The following is a 16115-nucleotide window of genomic DNA, read 5'->3' as shown; positions in this document are numbered from 1 at the left end:
AGCTAAAGAGAATAAAAAATTAATTTAGAGAATCGAATGTAGCTTACATAGTTCATATTTATTTTTTTCCTTTCATGTGTTTTTTTTCTTTCTAAAATTTGGTTAAAGATCGATTACAAAAGATGGATGGAAATGCTCTTGGAGATAGTTTTTTTTTTTTTTGAAATAAAACCTCCTCTTCCATTCATATATCATTGTCTACAATGCAATTATCTCTCTGTAAACAACCCGATATAAAAATTGGGATATCTTCTATCCAAGTCTTTTATATCCTACGTGTATTGCTTCTTTAGCTATTGTTGTGCAATTGTATTTGTGTTTCTATGCATATACTTCACTATCCAGTTAGGCCACTCCTTTAACAGAAATTTCAAGTCTTCAATGATGCTGCCAAAATAGGAAAGGTCTTCAATTTTACCATCCACTGCACTAACAACAACCTATGCATCCCCTTCCAAAATCACTCTGTTAAAACTTAGATCTTTGCATAATTCCATAGCTTTCCTCAGTGCCTATCCTTCGGCTAAAGCAGGTTGTTCCACATAACTTTTCGAATCACAACAAGCTGACATCACCTCCCCTTATCATTCCTGATTATCACCCCTAATCCCACCCTCCTTAACTTCACATCTAAAGTTGCATCCCAATTGGTCTTAAGGCAATTCACACTTGGTGGTTTCCATTTCTGATCCAACCCTTCTGCTCTACTTCTATTTTCTATCATCTGCACATTAGTTGTCTGATACTCTTCCAAACTATCTCTTGCTGCTCTAATAACATTGTTATGGCTTAGTAATTTATTTTCAAACATAAAGGTATTCCTCCTAAGCCACAACCCTCTCATTATTGCAATAGTTTCCTCCATCTCAGCCTGTGTAAGTTTCTCTGCCAACTGTTCTAGTAACCCAAGGAGATCCCCTTCTCCTACTCTCCATTTTTTAACTGACTTAATAGCCTCTAACCATACATCATTCGCGGCATGGCATTGCCATAGGACATGCATAACTATTTCTTCCTCTTGTAAACAAATAGGACACCTAGCATCTTCAACAAACCTCTTAGACAACAAATATTTCCTAGTAGCTAAAATGTTATTCCCTATCTTCTATAGAAATTCTTTTGTTATTCCAGGAATTTTCAATTTCCAAATGCCCTTCTAACTCTTTCCCTATCCATTTTGCACTGAAGATTCCTCCAATAAATCTTTTTTCCTCAATTCCTCCAGATAGTAAGCAGTCTTGACACTATAGATGCCTTTCTTTGATGGACCTCAAATCAATCTATCTTCCCCAATCCTCTTGCTTAAAGGAATACTACATATTTGCTCAGCCTCTTTCTTTAAAAATATTGATTTTATAAGACCCTCATTTCATTCTTTCCTTTCCTTATGTATCAGATCTTTAACCTTTGTACAAGAATTCAGAGAAGGATTGAGAGTTTGTACACAGAATGAAGATGGTGTTGACAACCACCTTTGATCCCATATATTGATCTTTTACCCATTTCTCACCCTCCATCTTAGTCCCTCCTTAAGCAGTCCAAGTGAACTCCATATACTTCTCTATATCTAAGATGGGGCTCTACCCAATTTTGCTTCCATTAGAGATGTGCTTCTAAAATATTTTTCTCTAAAAATAGTAGTAGCCATAGAAGAGGGATTTAGAAGGATTCTCCATGCTTGTTTGGCTAGAAGTGTTGTGTTAAAACTAGCTAGATCTCTAAATCCCAATCTTCCATCTCTAAAACTTGGAAAGCATCACATTAATTTCTTTACACAGTCTTTTTGGTATCTGGAAGACACTCATGGTGTAAGAGGGGATTGCTTGTAGAACGGTTTTGATCATTACTTCCTTCTCAATCCCTGAAAGGAAAAAGTTCTTCCAATTGTTAATCTTTTGCCAAACTATTTCTTTTATACTTCTAAAAGTATTATACTTTGATTTACCTACCATAGTAGGCAGACCCAAGTATCTTTCATAGCTACCTTGCACAAGAGCACCTCATTCCAATATAATCTTTCTTCTGTCTTCCAGAAGTGTATTAGAACTAAAAATCATTGTTGTCTTATCCTTATTCGAAAACTGACCTGATGCCTTTTCATATTTAAGCAATAACCTTGCATCTTCCTCCCTCCTTCCACACAAGCTTTTCTAAACAAGATACAATCATCTGTAAAAAGCAAGTGATTTACTCTTAAACCTCTTCTTACTACTGAAATTCCCCTTGTATCCCCTTTTAAGATCTGAATTATTGAATAAGTAGCTTAACCCCTATGCACACAAGATAAATAGACAAGGATCCCCTTATCTAAGTCCCCTTGAATGAGGCACTATGGCTCCAGGTTTGCCATTGATCAACACTAAGAAAGAAACTGAGCTAATACACTTCATGATTAAATCTGCCCACTCATCACAAAACCCGAGCCTTTTCATAATAACACCCACATAAGGCCACTCTATCCTATCATATGGCTTCGACATATCCAACTTGATAGTCATACTACCTTCTTTACCCTTCTTCCCCTTCTTCATCAAGTGTAATACCTCATAAGCCACCATTACATTATCAGTTATAATCCTACCAGGAATAAAAGCACTTTAGTTGGCTGAAATAGTACTGACAACACTTCTTTGAGTCTGTTAGCTATAACTTTGGACACTATCTTGTAGATGACATTACAAAGGCTTATAGGCCTATATTCAGTTACCAACTTAGGGTCCTTTGTTTTGGGAATCAAAGCAATAAAAGTATGGTTAACTGAGTAGAAAGGGATTTTACCATTCAGCAAGTCCATTACTGTCAAACACACCTTATCACCCACTGTTGACCAATGATTTTGGTAGAAGCAAGCATCAAAACTATCGGGGCCTGGTGACTTCAAAGGGCCATACTTTTAATAGCAGCTTCTATCTCCAATCTGCAAAAGGGTCTTCTCATTGTTTTTGTCACTCCAGGTACCACATCTTGCAGACACTCATCCATAGCAGCTGGACTTGGGTTTGAGGTAGTGAACAACTTTTCAAAATAAGATCTAAAAGCTTTGTCAACTTCCACATGACTTCTGAAAACTCTTCCTTGTTCATCCCTCACTTGATTAATGCTATTCTTCCTTCTTCTCTGGTTTGCACAAGTGTGAAAGAACTTGGTATTTCTGTCACCCGAGACATACCAATTCCTTTTTGCCCTTTGCTTCCACTTTACATCCTCTTTCTCAAGCATGATCCCAACATCCCTTTGCATCCTTTTAATCTCTGCTGAATTGTGCCTACTCTCCTCATCTTTTAGATTTTTTAGATTGTCAGTCTTTTCTTTAATATCTTTCACCCTATCCACTTTGTTTTAATCATTCCACTTCACAAGTGCGTTGCTGTAATTTTCCAACAGAATTTTGAAATTCTTTGTATGCTCACCCCTTCCTTCACTTCTATCCCACACCCTTCTAATCACTTCTTCACAATCCTCCTCCTTAGCCCAACAAGCTTCATATCTAAAAACTTTCCTGCCTCTCCAATTGTTCCTCCATTCCTTGCACAGAATCAACAACAATGGCCTGCGATCTGAACTTCTTCCTGCTAAAACCTCCACCTAGTAATCTATATAAATTTGTGCCCAGCTTGGATTGGCCACTGCCCTATCTAACCTTTCTTTGGTAAATGTATCATTCTCATGTTTATTGCTCCATGTGAACTTGTTCCCTCTCCACCCTAAATCAAAAAGATTCCCTTTCTCTAAAGCCATCCTGAACCTCTCCATCAATTTTTCCTGTCTTGGATTTCCCCCCACCTTCTCATCATGAGTTGTAATTTCATTAAAATCATCTATTACACACCACCCTTGATTACCCTTAGGCCTTAAAGACTCAAAGAAATCCCAAGCTTCAGCCCTCTTTATAGTTTCTGGTTGCCCATAATAACCTGTCAGCATCCATCCACCCTTATTTTCCTCCTCTGAAATCCACACATTTATATGCCTCTGTGTATAGTTCATAACTTCATCATTTACCAAATTGTTCCATAAGAGTGCTAATCCACCCCTCCACCCTACTGACTCCACCAAGAAACATCATTCACAATTTAGTTTTTTCTTCAATCGATTACACATTTTTTCTCTTAATTTAGTCTCCATCTAAAAGACTATATCAGGTCTCTTTTCCACCACCAAATGATAGAGGTCCTGAACTATCCGAAGGTTCCCAAGCCCTCGACAGTTCCAACTTAGAATTTTCATTGCGATTGGGAGGGTTGTTGAATAGCCTCTACCAAATCTTGGTAAAATTCCACCATTATTTTGTCCTTGTCCAGTCTTCCTTTTTTATGCTTCCCACTCTCACCCTCTCCTTCCTCCTCCTCATCTTTCAAACTTTTTCTATTTAAGTAGCCTCCCGTTTTAACATCAACCTGCCCATTCTCTCTAGCTTTTCTTTTCCACCCTCTCCTAGTTGTAGGTTTTCCATCTGCAATAAGCTTTGGTCCTCTCCCAGCCAACACAACTTCAATCTCCTGCCCCCCCTCTCCTAACCTCCCTTGATTTTTCCTTCACATACAACACGTCTACTACCTGAGTATCATTCACAACCTCCACCTCTTGCCCTACACTACACTTTTCCCCAACCCCTTCATCATTTTCTCCTCTCACCATATCAAATAACATGCCCTCATTGATTTCCTCCCCTCCATCCTTATTAGTGCCTTCCTTATCTCCCTCTTCTTCCATATTTGTATGAAAACTGCTAGCTCCCCTTCTGGTGTCTTTATAACCCTCTATTTCCTTCACTTTGTAGCCTAATTTAGCCTCAGCCCTCAGCCACGATCCATACTGATCCTTCCCTTCTCCTTTCCCCTTACATCCCTTACTTTCATGAACCAAACAACCACAAGCAAAACATATTCTAGATAACTTCTCATACCTTAAAGGAATCCACAACTTTTCTCCTTTCACAATAATAAATTGACCTCTAGCCAAAGGTTTGCGAAGCTTTAAACTGATTTGAACTCTTAGAAATCTACCCCATCCATTCCCATTTGTCTTCTCGTGCCAATAGTCTTTCCTATCTACTTCCCATCGTCTTCATCCATACAAACCAGAGGCATATCATGCATTTAGGCCTAGAACCTCCTATGTTCAAACTTCAAACTCGAGGTGGTGTGAATTCCTCAAACAATTTTAGTGCTAGCAAATGTGAATCAAATAGTCATGGTCTCCCACTCCATACCTTTTACTTATCTGCATGATTAGCAAAAGTAGTGGGAACACATTATTCCTCAGCTAAACGAACTTTACTGGCTTATTGACTCTCCAAACTTTCATCATTGTTGTCTCTAGCACTTCCTTTCTAATACTCCTCTCCATACAAACCCTTCTCACCAAGCTACACTTCCCTATAAATTGGATTTCTTCTATAACAGTTTCGTTAATAGCTATTGATTCCCCTTCCTCCTCCGTCAAGTAGAATCTCTCATGTTTTTCTTCTACCTCATTCATTCTCCTTCTGCACTAGACCCTCCTCCTACCCTATTAACAACTCGAACAAAGTCCCCTTAAAATTTTCTATTCTACCACCACGTTTTTAGGCTCTAGTAATGTCACCGTAACCTTTCACCTACTACAACCACTGTGTGCTGCCTTACTATCCGCTGCACACCAACTACATACCACCTGCCTACCACTACAAAACCGTTAGGATCTCCTATGGTCCCCTCTAAACCTTCACCTCATCCTCTATTCACAAGAGGAGAGAGAAAAATATAATAAAAGGTGCTCCTCTTAGAGACAGTTTGAGTGGTGGTTAAGTGTTATAGAAATTGTGCATCCTATGTGTTATGACTCAAGGTATAAATACTCGTTACAAACCTGCAATTCACATTATATAAAAAAAAGAGTTTAGTTATTCATCATCCTCACACACTATACACTATATACTACACTTTTTTTAAAACAAAAATTTTAAATTGTTTTAAATTTTATTATTCTTAAATTTATTGAATTCTTCTACTTATGTCTATTACCACACATTTAATAATAAAAAAAAATATGTAATGTATAGAAATGATAAATAAATTTTTTTCATAAAAAAATCGTCCATCATACGTCACTTTTTAAAACACATCCCGTCCATTCTTTTTATTTTTTGATAATTAAAAGTAAGCAATAGTAGCCCGTGATAACCAGAAGAAGGTAAAGGTTCGCGACTCCCTAGCGAATCCGATTCCTCCAAAACTCTCCTGTCTCAGCTGATTGAATTGAGGGCCCAAAAAGAAAAGGTTTTCAACTCCACTAACAACCCACAGGGCCACAACCACTGCTCTGTCTTCCTTGCCTCCTCACTCACCCTTAATGGAGTCAACAGTCCGCCGTGCCCTTAATCTCCTCCTCCTCCTCCTCATCTCTCTCTCCTTCTTCCACCAAATTCCAGCTTCACCCCCTTCCTTTCCCGATGAAGCCCTCCCCACCAAATCAGGCTACCTCCCCGTCAGTCCAGCCACCAGTTCCGCCATTTTCTACGCCTTCTATGAAGTCCAGGATCCCTTTTCATCGCTCTCCCAAACCCCACTTGTTATTTGGCTCCAGGGTGGCCCTGGCTGCTCCTCCATGATCGGCAACTTCCTCGAGCTCGGCCCCTGGCGTGTAAACTTTCTCAAAGCCCGGAACGACCCCCTTGTTCTTGAACCAAATTTAGGTTCTTGGAACCGCAAATTCGGCCTTCTTTTCCTCGATAATCCGATTGGAACCGGTTTTAGTATTGCCTCTACGCCCGAAGAAATCCCAAGAGGTCAATACACTGTTGCCAAGCATCTTTTTGCTGCAATCACCTCTTTTCTTCAATTAGACCCGCAGTTTAAGTCTCGTCCAATTTATATTACGGGTGAGAGCTATGCGGGGAAGTATGTTCCTGCAATTGGTTACTATATCCTCAAGAAGAATGCTCAGTTGCCGGTGTCGGAGCAGGTGAACTTAGCAGGCGTTGCTATCGGAAACGGATTAACGGAACCCCTGACACAAGTGGCCACTCATGCTGTAAATGCTTACTTTTCTGGTCTGATCGATGAGAAACAGAAGGGTGAGCTGGAGAAGGCGCAATTGGAGGCAGTTAGACTGACCAAATCAAGGAATTGGACGGCGGCAACAAATGCTAGGAATGGGGTCTTGCGTTTGCTGCAAAACATGACAGGATTGGCCACTTTGTATGATTTTACTAGGAAAGTTCCTTACCAAACTGAGTTGGTTACCCAGTTTTTACAAAACGAGGAGGTAAAGAGGGCCTTGCGAGCGAACCAATCCGTGTTTTTTGAGGAATGCAGCGATGTTGTGGGGAACGCATTGCACGAGGATGTGATGAAGAGTGTGAAATATATGGTGGAGTTTTTGGTGAAGAAAAGCAAGGTTTTGTTGTATCAAGGGCATTTTGATTTGAGGGATGGTGTGGTTTCAACAGAGGCTTGGATGAAAACGATGAATTGGGATGGAATTGAGGAGTTTTTAATGACAGAGAGGAAGGTTTGGAAGGTAAGTGGGGCGCTTGCTGGGTACGTGAGGAATAGGGGGAGTTTGAGTCATGTTGTAGTGTTGGGGGCTGGGCATCTTGTGCCTACCGACCAGCCTTTTAGTTCCCAGGCAATGATAGAAGACTGGGTCTTGGAGAGGGGATTGTTTGGGTATCAACAACGGGAGGATTCCTTATCTTCAATGTAACTATCGTTCCTCTTGTTCTTGTTGTATTGCTTGTATCAGTATCAGTTAGTCAAATCAGGGCAAGTGTATGGGATGTCAAGAGCAACGTAATTTGTATCCTGGAATAATGTTTTGGTCGTCACACGTTATAATTTTTACAACGCCCAATGGTAATGTCGGTTGATTATTGTAGGGTTTTTGTTACTGTTTTCTTTTTTTAAATGGTTGTTCTTTCCGTTGCATTGGCCAGCGAGAATTCTCCAAGATGATGTGCGAGAGATTTATGAATCCCCATTTTTCGATAAATGGAATTACCTCAGAATCAAAGCTACTACAGCGCAGCAAAATTCACATAGGTTACAGACACATGAAACACCAAAAGCCAGGACTGCACAAAATCTTGGCCTGCTTTTACAAACAAGGCAGAAGGATCAAGGCTTTACCGGCACTTTTTAACCAGAAAATCTGCCTTGTAGTGCACACCTAGTTTCCTGAAATCACCATGTTCTCTGGAGGCAATGCTTTTATCTTCAATCAATCTTGCAATTGATCAGGTAGTGGAACAAGCCTTTCTCTCAGTCTTCCCATGCCCAAACCATTCAGCCAGCTCTTCATCATCGGTTGATTCAGGGAAATCCAGCTTTCTCGGAAAATTTGCAGACCTAAATTCATCATCTTCTGGGCTTGCCGTTATGGTGCCTTTTCTCCTCTGCAGCATCTCCAACTTCCATCTTTCTCTCCTTTGTTCATCTTGAGACAAATCACTCTTACCCCCAGAAATGGGAAAATCTAGAAATCCAGAATCGTCGTTACATGCGCTTGAGCAAGCAGAATCGTTGGAATCGTCCACAAATCTCCACATATTTGAGCCAGTTTCCCGACTTTTTCTATTTCTTCCAACAGAAGCCTGATAGTTAACATTGGCCTTAGCCCTGACAATACTCATTTCCCTCTTGTTAACATAATCGCTGGAATCGTCCACAAATCTCCATATATTTGAACCCATTTCTAGACTTTTTCTATTTCGTCCAACAGATGCCTGATCGTTAACATTGGCCTTAGCTCTGATAGAACTCATTTCACTCTGATTACAATAGCCTCCATTATCTTGTTGAGGTTGATTGGAGGGATTTGAAGCATTGAATGCTTTTGGCCGTCTGAAGTCACATTTCAAACATACGATGTTTCTTCTGAAGTTGATGTAGTTACACCTTCAACAATGACAGATTCCTTACTCGATTTAAAATATTCGAGGAAAAACTGAACCATTTCAAAGAATAGCACTGACTTCAAAGAATGAAAGAGAATGCATTAGGAAGAGAACTTACGAGTCACACTCCCACTCCCCAGGATTAAGTTGCCGCTTTGGAGGGTTCTCTTTGCATTGCAAACATCTTGTGTTCTTGGCAAAATTTAAGAAATTGCATCTGTAAAAATATCATCTTAATCAGAAAGAACCATAAAGTTTCCAAAGTTATATAACCTAAAAGCCATTACTTGTCACATATCCAATCCCCCTTCTTTAACGGAAGATGATCCTGAACCTCACGCAGTTGCTTTAGTCTTTCATGGAATAAACCATCACAACGCAAGCACTTGATGTTTTTTGCAAAATTAATAAAGCTGCATCTATAAACAAAAAATAGGAAGGGTGAAACACTGTAAATATATACATCTATATTATATATATATATATATATATATATATATATATATATATATATACAGAGAGAGAGAGAGATTTTAAATCAGTGTAAGTGCAGAAATCAAACTACTTGGGACAAATCCAATCTCCTTGCTTCATTGGGACATTTATGTGGGCTTTTTCTGGGGCCTGGAATGGTCTTGTGCTGATGCGGCTCTTTTCAAGGGTGTGGCCTTAGGTAGATCAGAGTCAAGTTCCTTGGTGCTACTATATTCTACCATTTCCTTCAGCAACCTTCTCACTGATTCTGTAAGTAATCTGTTTGAACCTAGCTTGTTCTCCACTGTACCTGTAATTCGATCAAGCCCATACGTTAACAAGATGCGCATGACATCCACAGTTCGCCCACTTTCATCTTGACGTGCCTTCACATACGCCCTCTCACAGTCTCCCCTTAAATTGCAGGAGCTACAAACCTACTAAAATTTTGATTCATATTAGATGTAATAAATGCGTACTGATCATACTGGTATCTTTTAAGAGAAACATAAGTTGGATTCAAAGTAACCAGTAATAAAAGATTTTGAAGTTTACGGAATAAAAGACATTGACTTTATTAACTTAATCACACCGATTCACATGGAGGTAAAAATTGGGAAAATGAAAGGACATACATTTCCTTCATCAATGCCAACATGTGCTCTCAGACGCTTCCCTGAGTTGACAACTTTCCTGTCTATGGTTGGGCATCCGAACCCTACAATGAGCTGGATATCCTTCCTGGACAAGAACCTGAAAGCAAATGCATTTAGAAACAAATAGGGTGCAAAAACCCAAGACAGTGGACTCGTAGTCTTAACAAAGCCAAGAATTCTATCATAACAATCGCATGCTATAAATAAAAAGAAATTTACGAGGATGTCAACAACAAAGCCTCTGCTTCAGATAGAGAAGTCTCTGTTGCTACTCTCCTGGCAAGAACTTTTTCCTTTTTTGATCGATAGCAATAACAACTTTTTCTATTGTGATTTTTTGGCTGGTTCAATCAGGAGGAACAAAAGAGATGCTTTCTATCAGTCAAAAGCAAATACTGCTCCCCCATGTCCCACAATCCACTTACCAAGCAATAGAAAGAAAGAGAGGACATGTTGGTTTGAGGACCAAAAATATGAACAAGAACTAAGGCACTTATTTTGGGAAAACACTTCTCCATTAGTATGAAGTTCTTCCTCTCTAATCCTTACTCCTCTGAAGATTGAGGGAGGGATTTTCCACCTCACTGCCACAGAGAATTGGCTCGACAAAAAATGGATGGAACTGGACCTATAATTCAATTAGCGACAATGATTTTACTTTTACATATGTTTTGACGTGACCATTAAAATTAATTAAAAGGGAAAATGAACACAGGAACTTAACCTAAAGAGGAAAATTTTCACCTTTAGTATAACTGAATACAAATAACTCCTCTTGCAACTAGGAGGTTCCTATGACTTTGTGTTCTTATTTTGATATATTTTGAAGTCCAGCTAAAAGAGTCTTATATTCATTTTATCTTCCAATCCAAGCATACAAGGACACGACTGAATTATCAAGACATTCAATATCCATCCTTCTTTACCTTGGATTAGAAGGAAGTGTACATGTAGGTTGCATGCATCACATATCATTTATCTATCCTCATAAACATGAACTAGGAACAAAAAATTTTTTGATAAGTAAAACTAGGAACAAAAATGAGTAGCACATATAGCATTCCCTACCTTGACTATTTGCTCATAGAAACAACATTGTGCTTAATTGGTTATGTTTATTCTATAGGCCAAATGTACATTTCCTCTGGGAATTGAATCACATCTACATATTTCCTCGGGGTAATTTTTTTTTGATAAGTATATTTCCTCGGGGTAATAGGCGGCACTCTCCCACTATGCCAATATGGAATATTAATGGAGATTCTCTCATTAGTCATCAATCACAAAATTGGGGTTCTAGAGTATTTGTTCTTGTAGTTCAGACATTTCAAGCCTAAATCTCTGCAACCGTAAATATTCCATCTAATGTGTGACAAATGTGTTCTTCAACCCCACCTAACTAGAATAGGTCGAAAGTATGATTAATGTGATGCACACTAGGGAGACACATAATCCTGAAAACGTTGAGTGTAGCCACTTGTTTGAGTGCTTCAGAAATCAAATTTAAAATATTGATGAGTAATAATTAAGTAGCTATGGAGTACAAACACGAAATAGTCCCATCATATCACAGCTTGTCAGTTACATGTCGGTACAAATTAGTTCTTACATAAGGAATTTTAGTGACATGTCATTTGTGATAGGATGGAGTACCAGGTCATCTATAGTAGCAAAAATATCTACAATATTCCAAGATTGAAACCTTGTAGCTACATTATACAAACGCAATAGTATCATTATTACGTTGAAAATAGTCATACACTATCATGACCTATTACAAAACTATTCCCACAAAATCTTCCAGAAAAATATAATAAGTACTAAAACTGTTCAACTAGGCCAGGTTTTTCCTGATCCGGTCCGGAACCCGGATAACCAGATTCTAGATGCATTTTCAGGCACGGATTTTATCAGGTCCGGAAAATCCAATCCGGAAACTACATCTCCCAACCCATCCCTACACGGGCCGGTTACAGGTATGGGACCTGGGTACTGGATTTTGCAATTGTTATGATTTAAAACAAGTCTAGTTGCCATTGACGAACAATGCTGGGAAAATTGACTGATAGATAGGAGCAAATACAAAAGAATCTTGGACATGTTGCCGTTAATCTCATGAAAAAGCTCTGGCTAATTGTCTCCCAGACCTCCATGTTGCACTCATCTTCGTCGTCAACCATGTCATTCTCTTCACGTTTTGGCAAGGGGGTGGAAGCTCCTAGGCTTTGTTACGATAGCAGTGTCGTCCATGGTCGACTCCACCAAAGATCCCGATTCAACCCTCGTCCTACATGCATATAATAAATATATGTACATCTGACAATTGAATATATGTATTCTATCTCTCTGTGGCTTTTGCAGAGAAAATGAAAGAAACGAGGTTTTATATCTTAAGGCATCAGATGAGCATCCGTGGGTGATGGCCCAATTGGGGTTCTAGGAATACAGATTACATATTTTTTGCGTATTGTTTTGGGTTGTGAATTGGTAACTTTGTGTGGTTAACTATTTCATGGACAATGCGTACATTCTGCAAAGAGTATACACCTCGTAAAATGGTGTTTGAGGGCATATTTTATTTGTTTACTTATTTGATGGTGGCTAGTTAGCTATTTCATGGGAATGTGTATATTGTGCAGAGTGTAGACCTCATAAATGGTGTTTGCGGGAAGATGTGTTTTTTTTTTTTTTTTGCTGGTTTCTTGAAACTTCAAGCAACTTATAACTTTAACCGGCTCTATCTCTCTCTCTCTCTCTCTCCCCTTCTTGCACACATTCACCTTCTGTTTCAGTCACACTAGCTCTTTCATTTTTTGTTTTATCTGTACTAAAAACACTATGGGGATTCTGGTTTGAGTGAGGTTTCTGGCTTGTTTCTTTGTTCCAATGTCACGCTTTATTAGTGATTTGATGAACATCATCTCCTCATCAATCATGCAAGTATCAAACATGAACAAAAACACAGGCGAGAGCAGAGAATGACAGAAATGCGGGTCAGAATTTTGTGGGAGGAAATATTGCACAATACTATACTGCTCATGGAGCTCGCCGGTGTGTTGGTCTTGGAGATCAGGGAGTAGTGAGGGAAGTGGTTGCGCTGGTAGCAGAGGGGGCAGATCCAGATCTTGGAGGCGAAGTCCACGTGCACGAGAAGCGGTTCAGGACGGTGGAACAAGTCTTGCATCTGAGTGGAGTGTAAGGGCTTGTTTGGATCTCAAACTCATCTCAATTCATTATTATAATTTTTTCAAATTCCAACATAAAATATAATAAACAATTCAATTTTTTCAAATCATAAAATAATAATAATATTAAAAAATAATATTCTAACAATATTTAATCATTTCAACTCAACTCAGTTCAACATCCAAACGCAGCCTAAGAGAGGGTGGGGATGTTCAGGTGGGGGATGATCGGTGAGATGGTGGAATCTATTTCTCCACAGGAACTGATTGTGCTTCGTTATTTCCGAACTCCAAAGTGAGAGCCTTGTATACTTGGTTATGTCCGGTTATTCAGCCACTAGACCCTTCTTAGGCCTCGTTTGTTTTCGCAGGTAAGATGAGATGAAATTAGTTGAGATAAAAGTTGAAAGTTAAATAAAATATTGTTAGAATTTTTTTTTAAATATTATTTTTGTTTTAGGATTTGAAAAAATTGAATTGTTTATTTTATTTTGTATGAGAATTTAAAAAAATTGTAATGTAGATAAGATGAAATGAGATAAGAATGGTTGGGAAAACAAACGAGACCTTAGATTCCGACATTACGACATAATATGGATTTTGAGGCTGCTGATGCTGCCATAAGTCCGGGTATCAGATTTTTGGGTTTTAAAAACCCGGATTACATCGTGTCCCAGCCCCGGGTCCGGTCCGGGTATACACTGGTATCCGGGTCCTCACCGGATTAACAGTACTAATAAGTACCATGTATCTCACATACCCAAAATCAAACAGGTTGCATGCACACTAAATTTCAAAATTAAAACTCTAAATCCCAAAATGCTCGGATGAATTGAATCCAAAGGAAAACAGATTCACAAGCAAAACATTAACAAGGGTTTTAAATCTTAGCCTTGAAATAATCCATCATTACCGTATAAGGTCATACCGATCCCGTGCGAAATTGAGGCATGCCGTCCGGATAAGGTTCCGCTCCTTGGCGTCACCCGCTTCGCCGATTCCAAATGGCGCTCGACCACCTTCGATGCAACCTCTCTTCAACAAGCATTCCATCAAGTCCACCCACTCAGGCCACGGGTGCGAAATCTGAACCGACATTCTTTCAGGCTTCGTGGATAGGCTCAGAATGGAGGAATTTTCGGTTTCAGGTGCTGTTTGGGTTATTTGGGTGGTGGATTTTGAACATTGGAGCTCTTCAACTTCGTTTATGATGAATTCTAGCTTGGATTTGGGACCTACGGTTTCGGCGCAAGTGCTAAAGAGTGTAATGGATGAGAGAGTTTTGTGGCCTTTGAAGAAGTTCCTGAGGGAGGAACACAGGTGTCCACAACCGCTTGGGGAGAGTTTATGCATCGGAGCGAGTTTCAGGCTGATTTTGGCGGAAAAATCAGGCAGGGCCGGCTCAATCCTTTTGGCAAACCGGACCATCTTTTCATTTTCGAAAAGGCTATTTAGCACCTGAATTTTATCGCTCAACATTATTGTTTGAATACTTTAATTTTTTTAATTTAATTTTTTTATTTATTTAGTATTTAAGAGAGTGATATTAAGAATATACTTTATTTAGTAATAAAAATATTTTTAATTTTTTATTAATAATTAAGGATGTTAAGAATATACTTTAAAAAAATGATAAAAATAGACAAAAGAAGAATCGAATTGCACTGTTTTCAAAATTTCACTTTGCAAATCATCACCTATACAAAACACTAAATGTTTAGGATAGTGTGTCGTAACATTCTAATTAATTTTAAAATCATACCATAGAAATAATCTAATAAATATCAATTATACTAAGATTAATAGATAGTAATATTTTTTAAAACACAACACATTTCTTAATTTTCTATGTAAAGTATAACATAATAATTTTATCAAAATCTAATAAAATAAAAACAATGGAAATATTAACTTAATAAAATAGACTCCATAATACTATAGGCTAATCATAAATTTAACATTTGGTAATATACATTAAATTCCTTGAGTATTTTCTGTAAAAATAGAGATTTTGGCCTAAAATTTTTTATTTAATCTAAAAGTAAGCCCAACTTAAATGTTAAGCCGAATCCCACTTTTCTTTTTAAACTTCAAACCTTCATTGCATCAAACATTACTGTGGCCTACAACCATTACATTGTTATGACCTACAACCATTACATTACTTTGGCCTACAACCATTACATTAACATGGCTTACAGCCATTGCATTAGACCAAGAACCTTGTCTATGACATTGAGCCATGACTTGAGTTATTATACATGGGTTGATGAGATCAATTTCAATAATCTCACAACTCTGGTGAAATGCTTGTTGTGCTAACTGGTGAGCCACTTGATTTGCATTCCTCTTTAAATGGTTAATCTCCCAACTTATATTAGCCAAGATAGTGTAAACATCCTCCACAAGCCATCCAAGCATACCATTTTGTTGTTTTACTGTCTTTACAACCCGAATTGAGTCCCTTTCAAATATTACATTATGCAAACTAAGTTTTTTTATACAAATTTGCAACTGATATTAAACCTCTAGCTTCTGCCATGGTAGATTGTGAGCAAAACTGTAATGGTTGCATAAATGAAGCCAGTAACTCACAGTCTCTAACTACCACCCCAACTCCAATTATGTTGTCTCTTTCTCTCATTGCTACATTCCAATTGATCTTGATCCAATTTGCACCAGGAGGTTCCCAATGAGTAGAGCACAATTGATTATCATAGGGTCTCGAATTGAGTTGATTGTTGTGCACCTGCTGAAAGTCCTAATATGCCTGTGTAGCTCTATTCATCAGAATTGAAGGGTAGAAAAAAATCTTCAAATAACATTTTGTTCCTTCTTGTCCACAAAAATCTAGTTATTTCTACAAATAAACATATTTCAGTTGTTCCTATTCTCTAAAGCATTTGCATGAAAATGGCTCCA

General features: G+C 38.4%; 2 protein-coding genes across 2 annotated transcripts; one reads left to right on the top strand and one right to left on the bottom strand.

Annotated features, from left to right (window-relative positions):
* Positions 1-6260: 6260 nt before the first annotated feature.
* Positions 6261-7860, top strand: LOC121256537 (serine carboxypeptidase-like 50). Its single transcript, XM_041157378.1, has one exon. It carries the CDS (start codon positions 6334-6336, stop codon positions 7687-7689), a length of 1356 nt encoding a protein of 451 aa, XP_041013312.1. The 5' UTR covers positions 6261-6333; the 3' UTR covers positions 7690-7860.
* Positions 7861-7979: 119 nt separating this feature from the next.
* Positions 7980-14651, bottom strand: LOC121256538 (zinc finger protein VAR3, chloroplastic-like). The gene is made up of 7 exons (XM_041157379.1): positions 14107-14651; positions 9988-10105; positions 9529-9789; positions 9444-9466; positions 9166-9297; positions 8997-9095; positions 7980-8879 (listed from the first exon to the last, which is right to left on the bottom strand). Exons 1-7 carry the CDS (start codon positions 14619-14621, stop codon positions 8219-8221), a joined length of 1809 nt encoding a protein of 602 aa, XP_041013313.1. The 5' UTR covers positions 14622-14651; the 3' UTR covers positions 7980-8218.
* Positions 14652-16115: the final 1464 nt, after the last annotated feature.

Source organism: Juglans microcarpa x Juglans regia, chromosome 3D, assembly GCF_004785595.1.
Source record: "Juglans microcarpa x Juglans regia isolate MS1-56 chromosome 3D, Jm3101_v1.0, whole genome shotgun sequence".
Taxonomy (NCBI): domain Eukaryota; kingdom Viridiplantae; phylum Streptophyta; class Magnoliopsida; order Fagales; family Juglandaceae; genus Juglans; species Juglans microcarpa x Juglans regia.
The sequence above is the reverse complement of the archived record's forward strand: the minus strand, read 5'-3'. Positions and strand labels throughout refer to the sequence as shown.

What these genes read in the sequence shown, in the direction of transcription:
- LOC121256537 (XM_041157378.1), top strand. Translation starts at nt 6,334, where the DNA reads ATGGAGTCAACAGTCCGCCGTGCCCTTAATCTCCTCCTCCTCCTCCTC.
- LOC121256538 (XM_041157379.1), bottom strand. Translation starts at nt 14,621, where the DNA reads ATGGTCCGGTTTGCCAAAAGGATTGAGCCGGCCCTGCCTGATTTTTCC. An exon ending in TTGGCATTGATGAAGGAAAT is followed by an intron (nt 9,790 to 9,987) that starts GTATGTCCTTTC and finishes AAATTTTAGTAG; the next exon opens with GTTTGTAGCTCCTGCAATTT. An exon ending in GGAGATTGGATTTGTCCCAA is followed by an intron (nt 9,298 to 9,443) that starts GTAGTTTGATTT and finishes TTTTGTTTATAG; the next exon opens with ATGCAGCTTTATTAATTTTG.